General features: G+C 35.4%; 5 protein-coding genes across 9 annotated transcripts in view; 1 reads left to right on the forward strand and 4 right to left on the reverse strand.

Annotated features, from left to right (window-relative positions):
- The window catches only part of LOC108724771 (tropomyosin-2), a 4515-nt gene extending 3211 nt beyond the window's left edge, over nt 1-1304 (reverse strand). Inside the window, exons 1-3 of the mRNA XM_018451387.1 lie at nt 963-1304; nt 758-891; nt 371-559 (exon numbers count right to left, since the gene is read on the reverse strand). Of these exons, the coding sequence (XP_018306889.1) occupies nt 371-559; nt 758-891; nt 963-1202 (563 nt within the window). The 5' untranslated portion in view covers nt 1203-1304. The remainder of the gene's footprint in view (nt 1-370; nt 560-757; nt 892-962) is intronic.
- Nucleotides 1305-2251: 947 nt separating this feature from the next.
- On the reverse strand, nt 2252-5227 carry LOC108722644 (tropomyosin-2). Of its 3 annotated transcripts, none has more exons than XM_018447857.1 (8): nt 5130-5227; nt 4930-5048; nt 4197-4475; nt 3806-3939; nt 3387-3575; nt 3135-3210; nt 2924-3056; nt 2252-2790 (listed from the first exon to the last, which is right to left on the reverse strand). In XM_018447857.1, exons 3-8 carry the CDS (start codon nt 4434-4436, stop codon nt 2708-2710), a joined length of 855 nt encoding a protein of 284 aa, XP_018303359.1. In that variant the 5' UTR covers nt 4437-4475; nt 4930-5048; nt 5130-5227; the 3' UTR covers nt 2252-2707. The 3 variants fall into 3 exon arrangements, with proteins under 3 accessions (XP_018303359.1, XP_018303368.1, XP_018303351.1); XM_018447866.1 differs by having other exon boundaries at nt 4197-4501; XM_018447849.1 differs by lacking the exon at nt 4930-5048.
- Nucleotides 5228-6761: 1534 nt separating this feature from the next.
- Nucleotides 6762-13987, reverse strand: LOC108722664 (death-associated protein kinase 1). 3 transcript variants are annotated; one of them, XM_018447873.1, is made up of 20 exons: nt 13729-13987; nt 13053-13131; nt 12849-12961; nt 12612-12772; nt 12429-12549; nt 12064-12364; nt 11947-11995; nt 11453-11569; nt 11096-11368; nt 10830-11012; nt 10641-10755; nt 10271-10462; nt 9907-10148; nt 8966-9055; nt 8553-8717; nt 8264-8482; nt 8027-8206; nt 7671-7964; nt 7262-7584; nt 6762-7187 (listed from the first exon to the last, which is right to left on the reverse strand). In XM_018447873.1, the coding sequence occupies exons 1-20, from the start codon at nt 13769-13771 to the stop codon at nt 7025-7027; spliced, it is 3423 nt and encodes a 1140-aa protein (XP_018303375.1). In that variant the 5' UTR covers nt 13772-13987; the 3' UTR covers nt 6762-7024. The 3 variants fall into 3 exon arrangements, with proteins under 3 accessions (XP_018303375.1, XP_018303383.1, XP_018303391.1); XM_018447881.1 differs by having other exon boundaries at nt 13719-13987; XM_018447889.1 differs by lacking the exon at nt 8966-9055.
- A 930-nt stretch (nt 13988-14917) lies between these two features.
- LOC108724470 (ATP-dependent RNA helicase ddx24) lies at nt 14918-18453 on the forward strand (the record flags this gene model as incomplete). The annotated part of the gene is made up of 10 exons (XM_018450867.1): nt 14918-15180; nt 15242-15719; nt 15822-16012; nt 16080-16225; nt 16307-16599; nt 16680-16902; nt 17357-17468; nt 17727-17844; nt 17919-18099; nt 18165-18453. Coding segments are annotated over exons 1-10 (2211 nt in total), but the record flags the coding sequence as incomplete, so codon positions are not given.
- Nucleotides 18454-18634: 181 nt separating this feature from the next.
- The window catches only part of LOC108724481 (uncharacterized), a 20193-nt gene continuing 13760 nt past the window's right edge, over nt 18635-25067 (reverse strand). The window contains exons 3-6 of the mRNA XM_018450875.1: nt 22452-22595; nt 21196-21494; nt 20749-21005; nt 18635-19720 (exon numbers count right to left, since the gene is read on the reverse strand). Of these exons, the coding sequence (XP_018306377.1) occupies nt 18955-19720; nt 20749-21005; nt 21196-21494; nt 22452-22595 (1466 nt within the window). The 3' untranslated portion in view covers nt 18635-18954. The remainder of the gene's footprint in view (nt 19721-20748; nt 21006-21195; nt 21495-22451; nt 22596-25067) is intronic.

The raw sequence follows: 25067 nt of genomic DNA on the forward strand, positions 1-25067 counted from the left end.
CTCTACACGCTCCCGAAGTTTTGCCATTTAATTTGGAAACACCCTGTATAATCAGTGAAATTAAATTGTTCCAAGATCAACAAATAATATCAGCGCGCAATTTGTTTGAACTGGAAATTATAAAATTTACACAAAAATATTATTCAGCACCAAAGTCCTCTTTAACCTAATATGATCTTCTTTACTTATTTGATTAAAAGAAATTTCTATGCACACGACTTAATGAATATGTAGAAATTTTTCATGCAAAAATAAAACATCTTGGAAAATAGGATATGTTGTGAAACATTCTCGTTTAAACTGAAAATAGAGAAGTAAGAAAGGATTCAACAGAAAAGAATGTAATCGCTATATTTAGAGAGTCGCGTACGCCTCGCTCGATTTAACTCTTTCTTCCGCCGCTTCCAGCTCATCTTCAACGAATGCCAATTTTCTCGAAATTTCATCCGATTTCGTGTCAGCGTCTTCAGCAATGAGTCTCGCTTCCTTCAGCTGCGCCATCAATTGATCCATCCTCTCTTCATCCTGTTTACTCCTGTTCTCTAGGACTTTGCAGATGCTGAGTAAGAATAATTTTATGATTATAACAGCTTATCATATATTTCTTGTGAAAAAATTGAAATAACGGTATTAATAAAAATTTAATCTCTACAGCTACTTTTATACCATTTATTAATATAAAATATTTATTATATACCAGTAAAAAAAGAATTTCATAGCAAAAAATTTACAGAGTAAATTTTATATAGAAATATACCGCTTTGCGTCTTCAGCAGTTTCCATGGCTTGCGCGAGCTTTACTTGAGCCGATAAACGTCGCTCCCCTGACTTTTCTAAATTCTGCATGCATTGCTGCATTTTTCTATTAAATACCGCCAGTTCCGACTGCGTCTGCAATTTTACAATTGACGTAAAGATAAATTGAACTTGAATGCACGTGACATTTCTTCCAATTCACTAACCACGATATAGATTCTTTCCTTTATCTCGAGATTCCTGTTTGACTTTATCAGTTGGGCCTTACTCACTTCCAAATCATGCTCCATTTGCACTAACTTTTTGGCCAATTCACGAACTTCATCTCTCAATTTTTCTTCCCTTCGATTTGCCTCCTTTGCCTGCTGATCGCACAGATCAGCTTTATCCATCGCGAGATCTTTCTCGAGCTTTAGCATTTGCAGCCGTTTTTTAATAGCATTCATGTTTTCGTTGAAAATTAATTAGAAATATTCTTTTTAATCAATGACCTTAATAGAAATTTTAATGGATAAATTGTTGCTTTCAAGTGAATTATTTTAATAACTGTATTAAGTCGCAAGAATTAGATTTTTATTATTAACTTTATTGTGTGGCAAAGATTTTTATAATTTTTTATATTTTTAATTTACGATAATTATTTTTACGTTTTATATACTTTGATTGCGATCAAGAATGTTTTTTCAAAAATAGTTCCGTGTGAAACATTTTCACTTTGAAGTATCTTTTTATTCCACACAATAATGATAATTTTAAGCTTCACAATCTGTTAACAGAATTTTTAATTACTACAGAAACGAGCGAAGTATCAAAATGCAATGCCCGTGAGTTACTGTATTCAGTGACCGAGGGGGACAATGTTTTATAGGTTCAATGCAATGCAAAAGAACAAAAACGACAGTCGCTTTAGTTAGGCTCAAACGAATTCTTGGACTTCTTAAAACAGTGGTGCCCATGATCGTTGCCGATCGCAGATACATTAGTCGACAAACTGCATTTACTTTGCGTTATATTTGTTTGACAATTAAAAATAGGTTTCAAAAGCACATGCTACATATATTTTATAATTTAAAATAACAGACATATCTTTGGATTTACTACACAATTTAGAATTGTATTGTAACATTTTCTACAATATTTTTAATGCGTAAATAATGTTAATGCTCACACAATTTCAATTTCGCAGTTATACATCTTTCGTCAATCTATTATCATAGTATCCCAATTATAGCACAGCAACAAAGCTTTGTTAATGCTTTGTAAGCGCTGTGTGCTACTTGAGTATTAAATATTAAAGAAATATTAATTATTATTATTAATAACACACACAATTAATTTAATTAATAATAATTGATAATTAATTTCCCTAATATTATTAATATTATATCGAAAGGCAATATGTTACTACTCATTTTTATTATTTATTTATTTAGTCATTTTTTAAAACTTTATTCTAATCTATTGACAGCACGATGCATAAAATAACGAAAACTCATTAGAGAATATGTGATATTGTTTATTGAAAATACAGATTTTACATTGAATGGTACGAAGGATGCATGACATCGTGGTCTCGCTCGCGCGTACGATACTAAATCCCTCCAACATCTCTGAAAGAAAAAGAAATAGACGAAATCTTGAATGTTCGATCAACACAGCGAACAACGAGCGACCGTGAACCAGTTGCCGAACTTGGCAAGGTATTGCACAAAGCGAAGCAATTATAGTAACAAGCCGCATTGCATTGCCTTGTCCATCAGTAGATTATTGCGCGAAGCGGGTTATTTCTAATATCGTTCACGGCACTTCAGAAGACAAAACAAATCGACATTACGATATAAGCGGCATTTAACATAGCGAGCTGAACCAATGAATAACAAAAAATAAGCGGAGGAAAGCAGCAGCAGTTAGAAGTAGCAACGAGAGTCAAATCAAATTCGTCCGCAGGACTTTAGTATCCTGTCATCTCGGCGAACGTCAGGTCCATGTCGTCGCAGACCGCCTTGTACTTTTCCTTCTCTTCCCTGAGTTCGTCTAAAACAAGCAATTTCTCAATGATATAGAAAAGAAAGAATAGAAACATTATTTTTTAAACTTAATTTTCAATTTACCAAAAATACTGATTGAATTTACTGATTGAAAATAAAAGCTTCGAGAGCGTTCTTACCTTCCTTCATGTCCACTTCCTTTAGTAAAGTCTTCACCGTCCTTTCAGCAGTGATTGCGCGTTTTTCCGCTTCCTTCAATTTCTTTTTCAAGGATTTCAGCTGTACCTTAAAGTCTTCTACCCGTTGGTTCGCCTAAAATCAAAATAATAGAAAAGTGCCATTGCAGTGCGACTAATTATCACAGCGCGCGCGCGTATTATATTACGTCACCTTCTCTTCAGACACTTCGAGGGACTTCACGATATTCTGTACGATGAAGAGTTCATCCTCACGTTCCACGATTTTTCTACAAAAAATATTTCAATGTGAAAGAATTTACATATATTTTATATATATATGTATATAATGATGTATAGTATATATGTATAACATATACATATAAATGTACATGTATATATAAGGTGTTATATAACTATAACTATACATATAATACAACATGCAAATTATAATTATTATGCATACGCCTCGCTAGTCTTCACTCTTTCTTCAGCAGCTTCCAATTCTTCCTCCACGAATTGCAATTTCCTGGCTATTTCGTCAGATTTCGAATCGGCGTCTTCGGCGATTAATCTAGCATCCTTTAATTCCGACATCAACTTTTCCATACGTTCCTCGTCCAAACGACTCCTGTCTGCCAAAACGTTACACATTCTGTATATGAAAAAAGATACAGCATTATTGCTTTGTCGAATCCTGCTTTGTATAATTTATCTATTTATTTTGTGTATATGCATAACATTTGTACCCCGTAGAAATAATTAAGAAATTAGTCAAATCGACTTCGATTAACGTCCAGCACTATATAATCAATCAATGTCAATTCGACCAGTCATTTTTGGCTGGGTAAAACATGAAAATCTGATGACAATGAATTTATAAACCTCTGTGCGTCATCCGCAAGTTCGGTCGCACGTGCCAGTTTTATTGTAGCGGAAAGACGTAGTTCCTCCTTTTTAGTCAGACTCGCTTCGATCTCTTGCACCTTCTTCGTTAAAACGGTACGATCTTGTTCAGCCTGTACGTACAACACGATTAATTGATATGTCATAAAAGATTCTTTAAATACGTGTGTATTGGAACTTAAAATATTGATTGTTACAGCTTTTTTGATAGCTTCTTGTAATAGCTTCATTAGTTGACAGTTTCACACACAATAGATCATATTATCTTAGAAAATTGTTTTCATTGTAGAAATTGTATCACAAAGTTTATGAAAAAAAAAGATTTTCGTGAAAGATCTTAGAAAATCTATTCATATTAATCATTACGTACTTTAGACCAAGATTTCTCGCACTGTTCTAGATCGGCAGTAGATTGCTCCAAGTTAGCTTTAGTGACAGTATAATCTCGTTCCAATTGCGACAATCGCTTCTGTAGATCACCGAGGTCATCGTTCAGCCTGTCTGCTCTTATATTCTCCTGTTTCGCTTTCGTCTCGTTGACTTCGACCTTTTCGTTTGCGGCATCCATCTCAAGCTTCAGCGCCGCAATTTTCTTCTTGATCGCCTCCATCGTAATGCGCGATTTTGGGCTTTCCCCTTATCAGTTATTCTGGATATCATATTTATCTCGTAAAGCTAAAGTGCAATTTTAGACGATGAATATGAAAGATGGAAATTACGCTGACAAATGCGCGATCAGAGACCGATAAAATTCATAAATCGCGCACTTACACAGAAAGAACTTATTGTCGAAGTATTTAAAAATTTAGATAGATCTGAAAATTTTGATGGACCATCAAAATAAAATTATGAAAGAAATTCAAGTAGAGGATGAGCAATGCTGCAACAAGTTTTGACAATCTAGCAACTATAGCTTAAGCGTCTTATATGATTACTTTGATAGTTCGACAAAATTATTTTCAAATTTGTTAAAAATTTAGCTATAATTTTTTAGCTATCTCAGCTACCGTTCTTTCCGTATAATTAAAATACAAATGCTTTAATTGATTTTAATAAAATTCTAAACAAATATCTTAATTATTCGCAGTGAGCAAAATCCGTACCTTAAATATAGCGATTAAAAGAAGGACGACGAGAATGGTGCAATCACAAAAACTTCTGTGTTTCTCGCCGTGAGATTTCACCCCGTCATTCAACGCTCAATGTATCGACATATACCACCCTATTAATCATCACCCGTTTAATAAATTTCGCGCGGTGATACTGGATGAGCAGAGGAATTCCTACTAAAGAGGACACTTACTGTGATCGTGACGATGATCCGCGGGGAGAATGCACAACCGGATGCCTTCGACAGCTAAGCTAAAATAAAACGAAACCGATTTCGGCGGCGGTGCCGACCACCTTCCCGAACTCCCCGATCCAATCCAATTCTATAATTGCTTGGGGACTTTGGCTATCGTCCCGAAACTTACCCTCCGCCGTCGTCACCGCGGCTGCCTACGAAACGCGATATCCGCTCGTTCCCATGCTATTCTCGGCCCTCGAAAAGAATCCCGTTCCTGTTTTCTGCCGACCACGTAATCAACACCCCATAGTAAACAGCCTGACCGATCCTATCGTCACATTGATAGCCGCAATCGACATTAAGTCATTCAAATGTCAGTCAGCACGGACCCACTTCGAATCTTCCCGCTGATCGAAGTCTTGCCTATCGAACGGGTTGGTGTTACGCGCGGGAGCTTTCGATGAAACCACATCACACTAATAAAACGTATAGCTCCGACATTTGGGATTAAAACTTCATGTGCTGTCTGCTGAAAAGGGTTTTACGAAACTGTAAAAAAAATCGTTTGCCTAGGAAATGGAGAAATTTAAAGAGTCGATGAAAATTATGTGAAATTATTTTATGAATCTAGAAATTAGCAAATACAAACACAAATTAAATATATAAGCTATAAAAAATAGCCTATTTAATGAAAATGGTATAATAATAAATAAGACAATTAAATCTAGCGAAAGATATATTTAATATAATTTCACTGGTTTATTTTTATAACAGTCTCAGATTATAACATGTAACTTATTCGCTTAAGCTACTATAAGATACTGCATGTGATGAAAAAACTATGCGAATGAAGCTCTACGGATGTTTCGATGCGAATGTTTTTACTGTTAATCATACATACTTCTTAATTGTTATGCGTATGTGAAATTGATTTTTCTGATCAATTTACAGGTATACAGATAAGCAGACTTTCATAATTGTAAATATAGCTTACAATAAAAAATAATATAGTTCAGTCATGTTACAAAAGAATTCGTTTAACTGTTACACCTTTTAGTTTCTCTGTTTCCGAATATACTTTAATAATTTTTGCATATGGCACACAGTAGATGTCGAATACAGTTCAGTAGAAATATGCACTCAACCATCGAATGTACACAGACGAGATATATCCAAAAGTAATAATAGACTGTGCAAATGGTTGTTTCACTCTTTTTGCGCATATATATATATGCTTGGTAAATGTTCCGAAGTATTGAAAAAGCGGTGCATATTGACATAGAGTTTTGGCAAGATGTAATACATGTATATATGTATATATCAAGATCATATCGGCATATCAAGAAAAGCGTTCGAAACAATATCGATATCAAATACGATCATATCGCATATTATAATATGTAAATGCATCATTTCCCTGGAATAACAGTTGCATATAACGAAAAAAATGCAAACTGTACAACAACACAACACTTATTAATATAACGTTAACCACAACACAACTCTCATCAAGAAATAAAAATAAATGTAAGTAATATAAATTTTTGCATGGAGTAACCGATACAAATTAAAAGGCATAAGAAGTAATTGATTTTCGTTTACGATAATCATACCAATGTAATACGAGTTAACAAATACATATCGGCTAGTAAGTACAAAGTAAAAAAATAAAGAAAAAGAAAGAATATAAAACAGTGTACAAAATATGTCAGATCCCTCTTATATCACTCAACTCGAAATGCAATACGATCGATCATTAAAGTTAAGTTACATATAAGGACATACACGTACTTAACAAATTAATGTACGATTTATATTGGGCGGAAATAGAAAGACAATGCTATCCATCAAACGCGGCATATCAGAAAAAAGAACACCTAGAAGGTGCTAATGCGCCATTGATGAATGCGTCATCTGGAAAGATTAGATTCTGTCTCGGAGTCGATGGACATCAATAGCACATAGATTGGCGTATACGTGAGCAACAAATGCACGGCGTCTTCGCGATCGAGCGCTCGTAATTGTTGCACCAGCGTACCGACGGTGCATTCTGCACCCGCGCATTTCAATAGCCTGTGGGTCAAATACGAAATTTCGAAATACTCCAGTTGTAACGCAATCGGCATACTTCAAAAGCAAACTCTTACCTTAAAGTTGGACTGTCTACTGTGCTATCCAGTTGAGCAACACGATCCCCTAAACCGAGTCTCACGGCGAGTAAACACCAATCTCTTCCATGATGATCAGGAGGATCCAGCATCTGCGCCAGTCGCCGCTGCACAGCAGGCTTTATATATTTTACAGGTTGCTTCGATCCGGGAATACAATTTTCCATTAATGGCAGCCCGCAACTTACTATCTCCCACACGGTTTCTTGCTGATCGTTTAGAGGATTCTTAAGAGTCGCCTCTTCAAGGCCTTTGTCGATTAAAGCCGATGTGACGGTGGCTGGTGCCCAAGAGTGAATTACCTGCAAATGTATTAGTTAAACACATACAATCTTAATCTTTCGATTTTATAATACATAAATTTAAATATATTTTAATTTTTATTTACCTCTTCATATTCTCGAAGTTGGCTCGGACTCAACCAATGTCTCTCAAGTAACATTCCGGGCGCGATTAATTCGATAGTCGTATCCATCGCGTCCAGGATTACGCTGAGAAGAGCAAAACACTGTGCACTAGAACCACGTGGACCGCGAACTTGAATTTCCACGCAACTATGTTCCTCCTCCTCAAAAGTGATTATACTCTCACAAGGCCCCAAACACAGTTTTGATCCTCGCCACCACTGATATAGATCTGAATTTGACGGATCCCACGTTTGAGTAATTTTTCTCAGTTGCGCCTATATCAATTTTAATGTTTTAGTTCTATTATTATATTTTCTTTATTATAAATATTGATTACCTGTAAATGCATAAATATAGCAATCAAATGATACAAAGGTGCTTCCTCTGGGCAAAGGCGTAAACCAGCGTGAGGTAACGCATTGGAACATGGTTTCCACGGTTCCCATAAACCTGGCAGACGCTCTACAAGGTTTAAACACGGTATCTCGTATTCCACTTCATCATCATCCACTTCGCACTAAAATATAATAGTCAAGTAATAATCAAGTGATTGATAAAATTTCTTAAAACATACCGGAACGCATAAATTGACTGCTTGTAAAGCTTGTAAAGCTTGAGTGGCGGGGCACGGACATCGCGCTTGAAAATCTTCTAAAGTATAAACGCCGGTGGTTCGACCGCCCAATCGTCCTCTTTGATCAGGACTTAATTGCCAATTTAGCACGTCTTGCCAAAACCACTCGGGACTGAGTACTATCAGATTTCCAGGTAGAAGAATACATTCCCCTAAGTTCTGTAATTTAATATACATAGTTAGAGAAAAAGAACAATGTAGTTTAAATTTAAGTTAATAAATTATAAACCTGTAATTGTAATCCGAGATGTCTGCAATGTTCCAAACAAACTAAAGGATTGATCTTCCGAACCTCGTTCAGAAATTCTTCCTGAGTGAGCATTAACGGAGGCACTTCCAACGACTGCACATACGATCTCCATGCTTCGGCGAGACCAGTCCACACTAAGGTGCTCTATAATACGTGATTAACCATGGTAACAGAAAATTCTGCCTTTATCCCGGTATCACATTGATGCAGAAAATATATACAAGAGAAAGAATCTCTTTTATTTTTCTTTTTTTTTAAGATAGATATATAGTGCATGTATGTATACATGGGAGAAAGCATTAGTGCAACTATTAAACTAAAGTACAATTTCAGTCAGTTTATACACACATCATTCAAAATTATTTTAAAGAAATTGAGAGAAGTATTTCGACCTGTTTATCAAGATTCGCCAGGGGCACGTACGTAGCCGCAGCACGCGGCGCGTCACGTCGGAGAATACTTTCTGCAACTTCCGGTCCATCCTACATCATGCATCGCATGCATTAAGGCTTGTTAATAAACATTAATGGCCAAATAACCAGCAACTAAAACATATGTTCTTAATAAATTTGTTTCAACGTGATATATATATATATATATGTATATATGACATGATATCGGATCTTTTTATTGAAAATGGTGCGCTCAATCAATCAAACATTGCAAATAATCGAATATCGTCGAAAGTCACGAGACACAGAAGGTACTTTCAATGCTTTCAATTATTTGTACATATATCAAATCAACCATGCATCATGGATGTCAGAGGAAAATCATATAAGTGATTATAGAAATTGTCGCATTGCCTCTATTGAGAGTCAATGCCTGATTTGATAGTATATTGACACTGCAAATTTCAAGATTGATGAATGAATTGTACAAACAACAGCGTAATGAGGTAACCCATTATTGACCAGAACCGTTTCACGAAGGGTTAATGCGCACATTTATTACATGCTGTACAAATTGGTACAATTTCCTGTGAAAATGTGATTATTTACACAAGGTTGCGTTAGTCACAATTGTTTGTATTAACAGGCTGCAGAATCAAACGGTTCTGCTCGCACATATTTAGTATCAAGCATACTGATATCATGCATTTACTGATATATATTTTGGAGTGGATTAAAGATATATGTATAATATTCGATGGTAAAGATGTAAAATCAGAAGAGATTACTAACTCTCATCAGAAAAAGATTTGCTGAATTCGAGATTGTTCTGCAATCTTAATTTCTGCGTAGACAAGTGAGTGATGAGATAACATCTCTTCTAATATTATAGATGAAGTATGATAAATATATAATTTTACGGAGAATATAAATCGTGTCACCTTGAAAAATTCCATCCTTGCATTATTTAAATAAGATCTGAGAAGTTTCAGGCCAGGACTAGAAGAATTAGTTGCATCCAATGCTACCATTTGAGGTTCCTTCCCCAAAATCGATGTAAAGTCTTTTAGAAATGGCAAGAGTGGTGCAAGTAGATTGCCGCTGTTAGAATTCGGGGCTAAAGGTTCCGGCGCGTAAGTGCCGACTAAAATTACTTTTACGTCGTTGCACTTGCCGCCAAATCCTTTAACAAAAAAATAAAAATCAAGATTATAAAAATCAAGATTTAAAAATCAAAATGTATCTTCGACGAAAATAAATTAATTACATAATATAAAAAAGATTTGACATGCAACAATATCTTACCAATGTTACTCGGATTAATACGGTCCAAAATAAATTGCAGCCAAAATTTTATTTGCTGAAGTTGAACAGTCAGCGGTTCTCTCAAACTGACCGTAATAAGATGCACTGTCGGTTGCTGGAACGTAAGTACATGGTGATAAGATGCCAGAAATTCTTCGCGTCCACATAACTCCCAAAAAACGCATTCGCCACCTGGTTAATCAAATACATTTGTATAATATCTTTAAAATAATCCATTGTGATATAAATATCAATCTATTGTAGTATAAATATCTAAACATATAATTTCAATTTATACTATAGTCATAACTCTATATATTCATATTAAATTATAAAAATATAAAAAAAATATTGAATATAATTCACTCACCTACGTTACCGCGACTCCATTCTACCCCCTGAGTACCTTCATACTCACTGTCGCTGTACTCAAAGCTAAGAGAACCATGTTTACTCGTCACATCGAGTTCGATACTTGGTTCTCGCTACATATCGTACACAATATAATTTTATTATTTATTCGTTAATCATATCGTGCATCTTTATTGCATGCACCTACCTTTGCACTACAATTTTGGCTTCTCGACCTCCGAAAAAAGCCGAAACTAAATATTCCAGATTTCAAAGAATTAATTAATGATGTTTTTCCGGAGGCGCAGTGACCGAGCAGTCTTATGTGCAGCCGATCTATCGGTCTGCGTGTCGGTTGCAGCTGACAAATGTAATTTTCGCGCTGATTCGGCTATGATTTAAAACAAAATTCGATTACCGCATAATTCTTCCAAATGTGGAAAGCATTGCATATCTTGGAACACATGAACTTACATTTCTCAACTTATCTAATAAACTTGCGATCTCCGGATGTCCATACTTAATCGCCGTGACGTCTGCCCGGATCCCCCGATTCGTTTTATCGACGTCACAACCAGCAAGGCACAAATGTCTGACCAGATTTATATGTCCGTGTCGAGCAGCTACATGTAATGCCGTGAGACCTTGTTTGTTCGAGGTGTCTAGATCAATTCCGGTCTCTATTAGAAAAACTGTCATTCCTTCGTCGCCGGCCTCACAAGCTATATGCAAAAGAGTATCTTCTTTCTAAAACAAGAACATGCAACTATATTTTATCTACGAATTATACTTGGTACGTATTATTGGCAAAATGAATAAAAGATGTCTCACAGAGTCTTTCATGTTTAACAGAGCACCTTGTCTCAGTAACCGAGAGACAGCCTCAACACAGCCTCGCTTCACAGCACTGATTATTGCTCCACCGAGACCTTGAGGAGCTTCAGATTCCTGTGTACAAAAAGAAGAAAATTTTTGCCAACTTAATATAATTGTAATTCAATTTCTTTGAAATTATAAAATAATTTTATCTCTGTCGTATTGCATAACATGAATGAAATTAAAGAATTATTGTACTTTCTAATAACCAAGGTATATATGTAATAAAAAGAAAAATTTGCGTATTTTTTTTTTTGACATATTAACATATATTGTATATAAAAAAATAATTCGTATATATAATATACGATATAACTATACAACAAATCAATGTCACATCAAGACAGATTGGTAAAAAAAATGTATAAAATCAATACATAATACATTAAATAATACAGAAATAAATTGTTATGTTATCGGACAATGAGTCATTTTTTTCAGGAACACACCGTGAGAATCCAAGGATGTTTAAGGCACGATTCAGCATTTCCCCTCTTCCTAAAATAAAAAAATAATTTTTTTTCCCGATTTATCAATAACAAATTCATAAATATCCTGCAACTTACTTCGAATCCTTGATCAACAAGGATCGTATAAAGTCTTTGGCAATCTCGGACACATTACTGAAATACTCATTATCAAATTGGTATTGGCAAGCAGCAACGTTTGCATATGTCTCTTGCTTATCCTCGCCTAAAAATGGCGAAGCTCCGCTCAGAAGAATATATGTTAATACACCAACAGCCCAAAGATCAGTTCCCAAACTAAGTGGTTCATAATTTACGATTTCCGGTGCCACAAATTCAGGTGTGCCAAATAGTGCTCTGTGTTCCGAACCAGGTACTAGTCGATGCGATAGACCTAAATCTGCAAACAGTATTTGTATTGAAATTGTTTTGATGACTTTAACATAAAGCGTTGTAAATATTACCTATTAGCTTAATGCTAGGCATCGGTGGTGGTGTCGACAGTAGAATATTCTCAGGCTTAATATCCAGATGAGCAACTTGGTGGGAATGTAAATGACTAAGTGCCATTAAAACTTGGCGCACCTTGAAAAGGACATGAATAAATTATTCTCAGGATATTTACTAATTGTAATGTATTTACATACCACATGAACAGCTTCTGTTTCACTGGACGGAGTCCAATGAAATAACTCTCCTCCTGTAATCAACTCCAAGAGCAATACCACTGTTGTTCCTGTGTCTATTACCTTATATAAGGAAACAATATTAGGATGCCTTAATCGAGCTAAAAGACCAGCTTCTCGTGCTAAAAAAAATTTATCATATTATGGTATTCTGAAAATAAAAGTATTTGCAATATATTATAATTAGAAAAATATTACCAATGTCGGCAGCAGCTACACCTCTGGCAACTCGTCTCTTTCTCATGATTTTTGCAGCATAGAACGCTCCAGTTTTTATTTCCTGACATTTTCGTACAATAGCAAATTGACCCCTGTATTTTACAAAATTGCAAAAATTATCGAAAGTTACAAAAATTTCACCAAAAAATCATCAATTATGAACAGAAGTAACAGTGCACTCACTTGCCAATCTCTTCAAGCAACTGATAGTTTTTTTCAATCGGCTCATGATGGACCTCCATTAAATTGCTCCACTCAAGATCTGAACAACAAATATAACATCAATGCATGATTTTGAAATTGAAAATTAATTAATTTACACATCAATATTAAATCAAGTATATCATCCTATATTAAAAATATTCTTATTTACACAATCTATATACATCCATAAAAAAATTTTTTTAATGTAAATGAAATATATACATTAACATTAATTTATTATGCAATATTCGACATTTCTCAAATAACAATAAGACTTCAGTCAAACGCGACGATACGATTATATTCTGGAGCAATTTAACGGAGCGAATGCAGGCGCCGGTCCTCGATACTAGGTGCAACAGCCTAACGTCAAAACGACACACTACGAAAACTAACTTGCGACAACAATGACGCACAGTCGCACAGATCTCAATTGATACGGGAGATCGGTGGATGTTCACGGTCAACAATCGGACGTCGCGATTTATGATAGTCAAAACCCACGATCCTCAACATCGTGATTGAAGCAAAGCCGAGTTGCCCGTTGTCAAATTTTGGTGCGACAGCCGACCCGTCTTATCCTTTCCCCTGCCTCTCTCATTATCAAGATGTGACTGAAAGCGCGAAGTGAAGACGATTTCTTACTACTTCTTACTATCGTTAGACGTTTCCAGTTGGCGAGACGTGCCCGGCATCATCTCCCGATCGTGCTCATCGTTCGGTTTATTCGGACAATTTTAAGTCGCTCCGTGAGTAGCCGTTACAAAATTCGTGCTGCGGCCGACAGCCTTCACTCGTGCCGGCCGCCCCACACACACACATACACACGCACGCATATACACGCGCTCACACACGCGCACACAATCGATATACTCTACTGCCACCTACTACCTTAGAACATAGAGTGCGTTCCGAGTTACACACATGAAGCGCATGATGCATCATTTGTCTTTGTTGTTCACCAAATAATAAAGAAGGATAAAACGATACACACGCGCTTCATGCGCAACTCTGAACGCATCCATATATTATTGGAAGAGGAAAGGCCATAGGTTTGTCGCGTCGCAACTGCAACATGATCCAACATACTCCTACCAGTCCTACCATAACTCCTACTCATTCTCAGGGTTGGTATGCATAATAATTTTATGCATGAATATTATGCGCAGAAAACTCGAATATTCTGCGCAGAAAACTAGAGGAGATTTTCTGCTGCATAAAATGAATAAAATTCCCTATTGTTACATCATTTTGCGAAGTGATAATTTTTAATGAATCTCTACCTGTCCCATTCAGTAAAAACGGAAAGAATTAGATATTAAAGAATATAAAAAATAAGGATACTTGTAAGTACATTGTATAAAATTTATTTGGAATTTTATAGTAGCGCTCGCATTTTATTTGCATATTCCGTTAGAAATAAAAATATAGACCAAACAAATATAAGAGCTCACTGAGCGCTTGCATTTTATTGGTATATTCCGTTAGAACTATAAATATAGATCAAACAGATTCAAGAGCTTACTGAGCGCTCAATTAGCGATCGTAGTACTGAATGCATCCAATTGCGTGATCATTGGCGATGTACTGCGTCATTAATTGTTAACTAATCAAATAATTGTGGAAAAAAAATGGGTGCATTCAGTACTACGACCGTTTACTGAGCGCTCAGTGAGCTCTTGTATCTGTTTGGTCTACATTTTTAGTTCTAACGGAATATGCCAATAAGATGCAAGCGCTCACTGAGCGCTCAGTGAGCGGTTGTAGTACTGAATGCACCCATTTGCACCGTGTAATCACGTGTTGTGATTGTCTGATTGAGGTTATTTCACCACATTGAATGGATCATATATAAATAATTGTTTAACAATGCAGTAAATAGTTCTGTCAATATATATATATATATAGGATCAAGTATTTTGCAATCATGACGAAAAGTAAACGAGTTAACGATAATGGTTGGAAACCCGTAACGTTAGAAGGTGCCTTATTGTCCAACGATATAGAAGGATTAATTGGAATAGAGGAATTGACGGATTACAGCTTGGAGCGGAGTAAAAAAGGCAAAATTGTAACAACAAGAGTGAAATCTACTGAGGAAAAGAAAGTAAGTATCTATTTTTTAACATCTGAAGACTTTTATTTAAATTACAATCCTTGTATTATAGTCAGCGTCAAAGCGCAAATGTCCGAAAGAACGGGAAGAGACTGATGTCAACAACATTGAGCCTTCTACAAAGAAATCGAAGATAAAGAAAAAAGCAAAACGCCCAAAGATAAAGAATGAGAAAATAAAGTCAGCAAATTTTAAAATCACTGATCGACAAACTGATTCTGACAGTGACAGTGATTCGTACTGTGATATAGACAGTAATAAAAATTTGGCCAAGATTAATGTCGAAGCATGGCGCTCCATGGGTGTTCCTACTGCTGTAATAAAAGCTTTAGCTGATCAGAATTTTCATTCTCCTACCATGATACAAACACGGACATTGCCAGCTGCTATATTAGGTCGTAGGGATATATTAGGTGCTGCTGAAACTGGTAGCGGCAAGACATTAGCATTTGGAATTCCAATTATAAAAGGTATTTTGGATTTGAAGAACCAGAATAAAGATCAAAATTGTCCTGAAAAAGAAGTTGAAGGTAATTTTTTTTGTATGAATTAAGTTTTTTAATAAAATCAAGTATTACTAAAATTATAATCAATTTTTGAACATAAATATATTATAGATAATCATTTTTCAGAGTCTGATTCAGAAAATAAAGTCCTATCGGAATTTGAGAATTGCGTAAATATTGTGAATGATACAAAGCTTGATGATTGTCATAATATTCCAACCAAACCCTTGTATGCATTAATCTTAACACCAACTCGTGAATTAGCAATTCAAATAAAAAACCATCTTACTCAGGCAGCAAAGTATACAGATGTTAAGGTAAAATTATCTTTTTCAAAGTCCACAGACTTGTTAAAATATGATTCTAAAGTTATCGTATCATTAGATAGCTGTTGTCCTTGGAGGTATGGCAGCAGTGAAACAAGAAAGGATGTTAAACAAGGGACCTGAAATTGTTATTGCTACACCTGGAAGACTGTGGGAATTAATTGAAAAAGGCAACCCTCATCTAAATCAAATAGATTCTATCAGGTAATTTAAGGATCTAGTAAGAAGTAATTTCACTATCTATTCCAAGATATGTTATTATAGAAAATATGTCATATAATTTAGATATTTAGCTATTGATGAGACAGATAGAATGATGGAAAAGGGTCATTTTCAAGAATTGCACGATCTGTTGGAAAAAATGAATGCAAATTCAGCGAAAATAAAGAAACGACAGATGTTTGTTTTTTCGGCTACATTGACTATGGTACACGATCTCCCGGATTATCTTGACAGAAAAAAGAAGCGTTATGCCAGGAGTAAAATATGTAAACTCACTTCCGATCAGAAATTGCAAAAAATTATACAGTTATTAAAAATAAAAAATCCTAAAGTCGTTGATCTGACAAAAGAATCAGGTATATATGCATATTAATCATCTATTGTGTTTGTCAAAATAAACTGTATGCCAACTATAATTATTCATCTATACTATCAGGTACTGTCGATAATTTAACGGAATGTCGAATAGCATGCACAATTGACCACAAGGATTATTACCTTTATTACTTCTTAAAAAGACATAACGGAAGGACGTTAGTATTTTGTAACAGCATTGGATGCGTGAAAAGATTGGCCACTCTTTTCAATATACTTGAATGCAAGCCTTTACCTCTACACGCCAATATGCAGCAACGGCAGCGTTTAAAAAATCTCGAAAGGTAGAAAACAACATTATTTTATTTTGAATGATACTTTAAAATATCTATCTTGGATTTATTTTTGTAACATGAATGTTACAATAAAAAAGATATTTCAAAGCGTATATAAATTTGCACTGAAAATATTATTTAAGCATTAAGCTTAGGCTGTTGAGGCTTTTATTATTCAGTTATATATTCACATTTGTAGTCAGTTAACCCATTAAGGACCGGCTGGTCGATTTTTCGACCAAAAAAAATAGGTCAACACCAGGGTGAAAATTTTTGGCAAGTAGGCTCCTTAAAAGCATAGTAGCTTGCCATTAGAAGGATTTTTAATTTTGAGAAAAAAAATTGTTTTGGTCCTTAATGAGTCAAGGCACTTTATGTATTTCAAAGTGATCATTCTGTGCAAATATTAATAATATTTTATATTTCTTGTGATATTTATATTTATTGATACGAAACCTTATAGATTTCAAGCTGATGAGAATGGACTATTAATAGCCACAGACGTAGCTGCGCGAGGTTTAGATATTCCTAATATAGATCATGTAATACATTACCAGGTTCCTAGGACAGCTGAGGTGAATGTCTAAGATGCTATTACAAATGTTAAGGAACTCTTTCACCAACTTCTGGTTAAATTAATCGACAATCAACTCACAGAAGTGCCAACAGCAGTTTAATGTATCAGAACGTCTCCTCTTTTTTCCTCTTCTGAGACAAACTGTGTTTAATTCTCATGTTGGCAGTTGTGATGATTGAATCAACCATTAGCGTTAATCAGAGTTAGTGAAAGAGGTCCTGATTAAATATTGATTATATAATCAATTATTTTGCAGAATTATGTACATAGGAGCGGTAGAACGGCGAGAGCACAAAAGGAAGGTATCACGGTTTTAATGATGGAACCTTCTGAAAAACAGAATTACACCAAATTATGCAAAACTCTCGGACGCAGTATGTTCAAGTTGTAATATTGTTTCAATGATTTAATGATTAATTAGAAATATAACATGAATGTGTTTTTATAGCGCATGATTTGCCTGTATTTCCGGTGATAGACAGGATATTAATCACCATAAAAGAAAGAATGGACGTCGCTCGTGATATTGATAAGCTAGAATTGAAATGTCGTCGGCAGAACAATCAGAAAAGTTGGTTACAAAAAACAGTAGAAGACATGGAAATGATTTTGGACGAGGAGGACGATGAGTAAGAGAAATAAACAAATTTTTTCAATTTTTGTAGCGTAAATTATCTATCTTTTTTTATTTCAGTGAATCGTCGACGGAATCAGAAGAAGCAGCAGCATTGAGACGGCAATTAAAGGCAAAAAAAAATCAATTGCGATCTTTATTATCAAAACCAGTATTCCCGAAAGGATTCTCGGGAAAATATCTTGATGCTAATTTGAATGTAGATGTAGCTCAGGATGCACAAAAGGCTATCGAAGTAATGAAAAAAATAATAGAAAATAATACTGAGAAAAGTAAAGATAGCAACGCTACATCTCAGAAAAGACAACGCACGCAAAAGTTAAGATCTAAAAAGATTAAAAGATTAAAAAAGGCATAAAATGATTAAAAGATTAAAAAAGACAAAATATAAATTTTTTCAAACAGAGTCGATGTTTTTCTTTTTAAGATTGTTCCTCTATTTTCGTGTGACAGCAATCGAATTTAACAAAAATTAGATAAATTTTATTTTAACGCAAGTTACACTTACATTTGTAATTAATTTGAACGAATTGTCGTTCTAAGAAACATTTCTATATAAAACGCGTTCTTATCTCAATTATTAGTACATTAATAATATGGCAAAGATATGTACAGAGGATTTCTGTATTTTTCTACAAAAATACTTATACAGATTTTCTTAATATATTCTCTTACATAATATGATACATCTCGAAACAACGGATAGAAAGTTGATCGCTCGCGCGATGAACACAGCCGGTTTGCCTACATTTTAGGAATTTTCATACATCGCTGTCTCGAGTTACAATGAAATCTTTTTTCCACTTACGTTCATAAGCATTATAAATGTATTTTGTACGACATTCTAATTTTAAAATACAGTATTATAGATCACTTCATCCTCTGTACTAATAATCGAGTCAATCTGCTCGCTTGTCACCATTGAATTCATATATTTATCGTTGCCAATTACATTGTGCGCTCCTAAAGATGAGTCGTTGCCCTGCACGACAATCCTGATTCTTGCCATAACGTGACTACCTGGGCACTTCTGCGCCTGATTCGCCGTCGCTGTATCGCAGATTTCAGCATAGATTTCCTCGGTTTTATTGTTGCTGGTCTTTACTAACTTCGGAAGTGATGGCAGCGGTGTCAGACTGTCCCTCACGCGAGAATAATTAGGTTGTAGCTCGATGCACGGTATCTCCAATACGCTGGTTGACACAGATCTCTGTACCGGCTGCTTGGCGTTTTGATTCTGGCGGGTCTGATGAGAGGTAGTTTCCGGTTCCAGACTGGAGTAACGCTCCTGAGATCTCATGGCTATTTCTGGCCTCACTGCGAACGTGAAGGAGGCTGACTTCTTTGCGGGGTTGCGATTCCTGTTACCCTGAGTGAGTTTCGAAATCCTCTCCAGAATGCCGTTTCCGGTGCTCTGTTTCGTCTGTTGATTCCGCTCCTTGACAGAGTTCCGCTTTAGGTGCTCCAGCCCGTCCTTCAAACTCTGCAGAATTGGCTTGGTGTCCGGTTTCGGCTTGATCTTCTTCAAATGCATCTCCTTTAAACTTTCGACGGTCGGCGGATGCAGCTTCGTAGGAGCTACTCGCGGTTCCGTTGCACGATCTCCGACCGTTCGACTAAAATAGAAGCATCAGTTCATTCACTGTAGAATATATTAGGTATACAAATTAATTCGATGCCTTTTTTCATAATTCAAAGTTACTCACACAAAGACAAGTACACATTTAATATTCGAAATAATCTCCATTATTTTCGATGACTTTACATCATCTTTCGAGCAACTGACGAATGCCCTCGCGGAAGAAACTTGGCGGTTTTGATTCGATAAAGTCAACGATAAAGGCCGAATTAATTTGTACATCTAATAGGTAGATTCTGTTATGACGAGCTAACGATTGAGAGTTTTCACGATACATCAAACGTTAAATAGCTTTTCGAAAATTCTCAAATGCACATAGAAAAATATCATTTTACTGCTAATGTACATTTCTATTGCTATAAATTAACCTTAATCTTAATTTTACTTTACTTTTTATCTTTTTCTAATTCTTAGAACTGGAAAAAAGATATAAAAAAGGTAAAAATTAAACCGAGATTAAAGTTAATCTAAAGTAGAAATAGACATAAGAAAATTACTTTCAATCAGTTTATTTTCTTTCTTTTAAATAACGGTTATCTTTAACAAGAAATACTTTTTTGATAAAAAATAGTCTCAAAATATTTTTATAAATTTTAGAAAAACTCATTAGCATATACTCGAAACAAGAATTAATTTTTTTTTTTAAGAATATTATAAAATTTTATCGAAAAAACGGTTTTATATAGCAAATCGAATTTGTTTTAATAATCTTGAGATTGAAATGGTACTTACTAACTTACTAACTTATTAAGATTCAGAATATAGTTTGAATAAATTTGCTGTTTGTGATAAATTTATGATGAAATATAGATTTGCGGATATGAACTTTTGAAACAAATAATTGTTACTTGAATACAGTATGTATTTTTCTGTGTGCATAGAAAAATACAAAACAAAATTTTATTTGATCAATGAACAATAAATCAATGATCAATTTAACTTTTATTTATGATTCGTGTAATGAAAATTTTTTTGCTAAAGAATTAAATCGATTAATGGCTTTACCTGCAGGCTGATAATAATCGTTGCATTTTCGGGGAAGCTAACAATCTCGCCTCCGAAGGATAACCCAATCGAGCTCTTCGTACTCTCGGCGCTCCATTACCGGACACGACCAATTCGAGCATTTCCGGATTATGCACCGGTCTCTCGGGAACAACGCAACCCAACACTATCGGACCACGCGTCGATGTCTCCAGTTGCATTAGACCGCCATATTCCTTTGGCAACGGCACTGGTAGCGGTCCCGCTATTAGTCGCACCTGAAGATTTATTTAATCAATAATTGTAAACAAAGGAGAGATATAAAATATAATGTAAAATATATGTATAATATGCAGGATGGGTTTACTTAAATTGAAAATCTTAAATATTTCACTTATTTTTGATGATACGAAAAAATGTTTCTTCAACATTAATCCTCGGAAGTGTACATTATAAAACGCGGCTCACTCTGAGAGGCAACTGTCTCTTGGCGAGGTGGTGAACTTTGTAAAGCACTGCGTCGCTTCCGGTGTCGTTTCCGCCTTGACAGATCGCATAGAATTCGCCCCTGGTCGATAGTGAGGCAAACACCTCTCGTCCATGAAGGTCGATGCATTGCGCATACTGGTCCTTTTCGGGGCATCCGCCAGAAATGCTAAAGGAGACCGAGCTACACCGTCTCGTATCCTGGAAGACCGCTACAAGCCGTAATATCTCGCCAGCTCTGATCGTCGTCTTCGTATAATGAGCCCGCAGATTTCCATTCTCTGAAAGATGCGAGTATAAAACTTGACGAGCGTAAATTACAGCCGTGACACTATTTGCTTGCGCTAAGTACGTCGTAATCGATGCAACGACGGTGACGGTTCGTCTTCTCTGATTAAATTGCATGCGGCTATCCCGTTAACAACGCGTCGAATCTCAAAGAAAGCCCAGCATAATTGATCTTAACAGTCGTGTCCTAAAAGCATCTTTAACGGTACCAAGTGATGTTAAAAGGCGACAGAAGTTGTTTTCATTCAAGTCCAATATTCTCGGGACGTAACATTAGAGTCATAGGCTGATCATCCACGCTGGCTATTACTCCTGTTTTTGTCGATATTCCCGTTTTAACGAAGTCTCAGTTTTATCGCACGGCAGTTTACATCCTATTAGTGTGTGTCATCGGTCTATTATTAGCCAATTTACGTCACCTTGACGTTTGACCGCCGCGCTGTCTGGCAGAAAAAGATTCGAAACTTCCTCTTTTATCTTTTTGCGGTTTCAACAAGATTGCAAGGAAGCAAATGGCTAGCATTTGTATGGACGTAAATATGTAAATGGAGTTGTTATCCGCATAAATTTAGTTAAAACTTAATTATTTTAATGGCTCGGCGCCTCTCGAGTGTTTGTTAAAGTTTTATTCATTTGTTTGGAATTTATACAACTTTCTACTTCCTTGTTGTCTATTAGTGTCGATGCGTTTAAATTATAAAGAGCGGTAATTCAAACGATCGTAAAAGAGATAACTCCTGGCTATATTTCCGAACGTGTGTTTCTGTTTTCTGCGCGAAACGAGCAAGATGAGAAGGAAAAGAGTGAAGAGAGACAAAGAGAAAGATAGCACTTTCTACACTGCACCGATATTCTTATAATGCATTTAGGTCAAGAACGTTGCACCGTTTGACATTTCGCGAGCAATCGCGCGCGACACCTTCCAACTTCTTTTGCCCACATATACTTACCCATTTTCGAATGCGTCAACGTATAGGCTCTCAGAGGAGTCGCCAACAGAAAAGCAGGCACTCCCGTCTTCACCAAGGAGTCCACTCTTCGGTAGACGCGAGCGCTGCCCGTCGTGTTATTGCCAGATATCACAGAAAACCATCCTGAAAAGAGTTAGGATCGTTAAATGTCACTGTAAAGGACTGTGCAATAAAGGTAGTATATCTCTTCGACTTCAATTTGACATGATTATTAATGAGCAGAATAAATGTCGCGGAACTTTCCTTTATGAAGCTGTACACTAGCAGATTAATACATGAGAGCACTATTAGATAAAGAGACATTGGTAACTCAATCCCTCGAGTTAAATAACATTTTGATTTTTTAACTTCTATATATGTCAAAATGTAAATCAATCCATTTCTGCTGTTGCTTATAGTTTTATTTACTTATAGTTAGTTTCACAGTGAACAACGTCCATATCAACGTATGCACTTAGTAAATAATAAACTAAATTTGAGTCAAATTGTTAAGTTAAATTAGTTACAGATTTTTAAAGATACTTATTAGCATCATTAAAATATTAATATTAAATTGCTTGTCAGTTAAATTAAAGACAAATAGTTGGCGCACAATTTGCTCGAACTGGAAATTGTATGAATTCAAGAAATATTATTAGGCGAAGAGAGAATTTGCCTTAACTGAATATAGCGTTTTCGACTCATGTATGTTAAATTGTTTAGTTAAATTAATCATTGTCTTAATTAAATTAATGACTGTATAACATAGTGAGTAAAAGTAGTGGCGATCTAAAAATGATTAACAATAACTTAAATTGTGTGTAATTTGACATTATAAATTTAACAGTGAATAATAAGTCCAAATCTTAACGAAACAAAAATGCTTTTTAATACATATTTTGTAATAAAATATAAAGAACATTTTAGTACCTAATATTTTAATTATATATATTTTAATATACTTATAAAATATATATATTTTACGAAATATAATTCAATTTTTATACATCCTATTTTACAAAATCCTGCATGTCCGTTCGTAATAATGGATAATGGCTATTGCAGCAATATAGATCATTATCACATAGAGTTTGAAACAGATATAGAGAAAAGAATCTGCAACTCGTTTCTTCTCTGATGGAAGATTCAAGGCTGAATTTTTGTTAATCGTAGCGAGAACGATTAGGACCGGTCGGCGTCTGTAATACGTGCATGTGTGTGGCCTCAGGGTGGGTTAAAAAACATATCTATTATATTTGGCAAGAAGGAACTATGTTTGTGAAGTTTCAACCAGCTCGTAAAGAAGGCCGCCAAATTGCTAACAGGCGATTTCAGGCGCGCGACTGCAGCGGAGACACAGTAGCCAAGTAATGGTCGGTCGGCTGATCGAAGGTCAGCGGGTTCTTTTTCTTGTCGCTAATTGATTTAAGAATGCCGCCCCGATGCGAGCGCACGTACTCGAATCCTGGCCCTTAAGGCCCGCGTTGGAATGCCATCCAGGCTTTTTCAGATCACCTGAGTCCGTCTTCGAAGAAAGCAAATGTTAGCTCGATTTCTAGCAGTTTTTCACAGGAATTGGAAGATTGTTAAATAAATCAAATTTAAGAAAAAAACTACAAATAACAAAAGTACTGCAGATAATTGTGTAAAAGCTATTACATAAAAAAAATTATTTGATTATCTGAATTATTTAAAAAAAATAGAATTTTCACTGGTTCAGGATCTAAGATCCAAAAATCTATTGTTGATGAAAACAAAAGTTATCTCAACTTTCTAAAAATTTTTTAAGAAATCAAAAGATCATTAAATAAATCGAATTTAACAATAACGCTGTAGGTGATCACGTGAAAATTAGGTAGATATATATTAATAAAAATATATAATAATAAAAGAGATTATTTTTCAAAATAAAATATAATTTTCACTATTCCAAAGTCTTACATCCCATATCTATTGCAGACGAAAACAAAAGTCATTTCGACTTTCTAAAAAAAATTAAAAAATTGTTAAATAAATCGAATTTAATGAAAACAGGTCATTATATAAAAATAAATAATTATAATATATTTGAAAAAAATGTTTTTGACATGAAAATATGATTTTTAGAACAATGTTTTATTTTCATCAACTATATTCTTTTTCTAGTCAAATGAAAAAACTTGGAAGAGATTCAGCGAATGTTCGCGGGTCTCGTGGAAAAAGAAGGCGGTTTCCCTTGGGAAAGTTTTTCCGTTTCCAGTTCGTGCGCATTAATTTGTGTTCGAGGTTAACTGATGGAATAATCTAGGGGCCGGCGGAGCTCCCGGTTTTTGTTTGTTCTAGATCAACGACCTGGAAACCCGAGCACGTGTAATTAGACGAATGGTATTGGATCTCCTCATTGCGCTCTTGAGAACGTCTCGAAGGGAGGTAATAGGGGGATTCCCTCGGTCGTCCCTCGGCAGAAGGACGGCTTCTGGATTCGAAGATGGGAGCGTGTAGTCCGGAAAAGAAACGTTGCGAAGGCGTGCGCTTGCAGTTGCAGTTGCAGTTGCACAAGTCACTTTACGTGCGGCCTTCCTTCACTTTCCATTTCTGGCTCGCGCATCCGACATAGGTGGAATACGGCCACGCGAA

The sequence above is a fragment of the Mycetomoellerius zeteki genome, unplaced genomic scaffold (assembly GCF_001594055.1).
Source record: "Mycetomoellerius zeteki isolate Tzet28-1 unplaced genomic scaffold, Tzet1.0 scaffold106, whole genome shotgun sequence".
Taxonomy (NCBI): domain Eukaryota; kingdom Metazoa; phylum Arthropoda; class Insecta; order Hymenoptera; family Formicidae; genus Mycetomoellerius; species Mycetomoellerius zeteki.

Coding starts and splice junctions, on each gene's coding strand:
- LOC108722644 (XM_018447849.1), bottom strand. CDS start 4,436: ATGGAGGCGATCAAGAAGAAAATTGCGGCGCTGAAGCTTGAGATGGAT. Junction 3,211..3,386: donor AGAGTGAAGACTAGCGAGGC/GTATGCATAATA, acceptor TATTTTTTGTAG/AAAAATCGTGGAACGTGAGG. Junction 3,057..3,134: donor TCGAAGTGTCTGAAGAGAAG/GTGACGTAATAT, acceptor TTTTGATTTTAG/GCGAACCAACGGGTAGAAGA.
- LOC108722664 (XM_018447873.1), bottom strand. CDS start 13,771: ATGATGCCGGGCACGTCTCGCCAACTGGAAACGTCTAACGATA. Junction 10,756..10,829: donor GCCAAAATTGTAGTGCAAAG/GTAGGTGCATGC, acceptor TACGATATGTAG/CGAGAACCAAGTATCGAACT. Junction 8,207..8,263: donor CAGTCAATTTATGCGTTCCG/GTATGTTTTAAG, acceptor ATTATATTTTAG/TGCGAAGTGGATGATGATGA.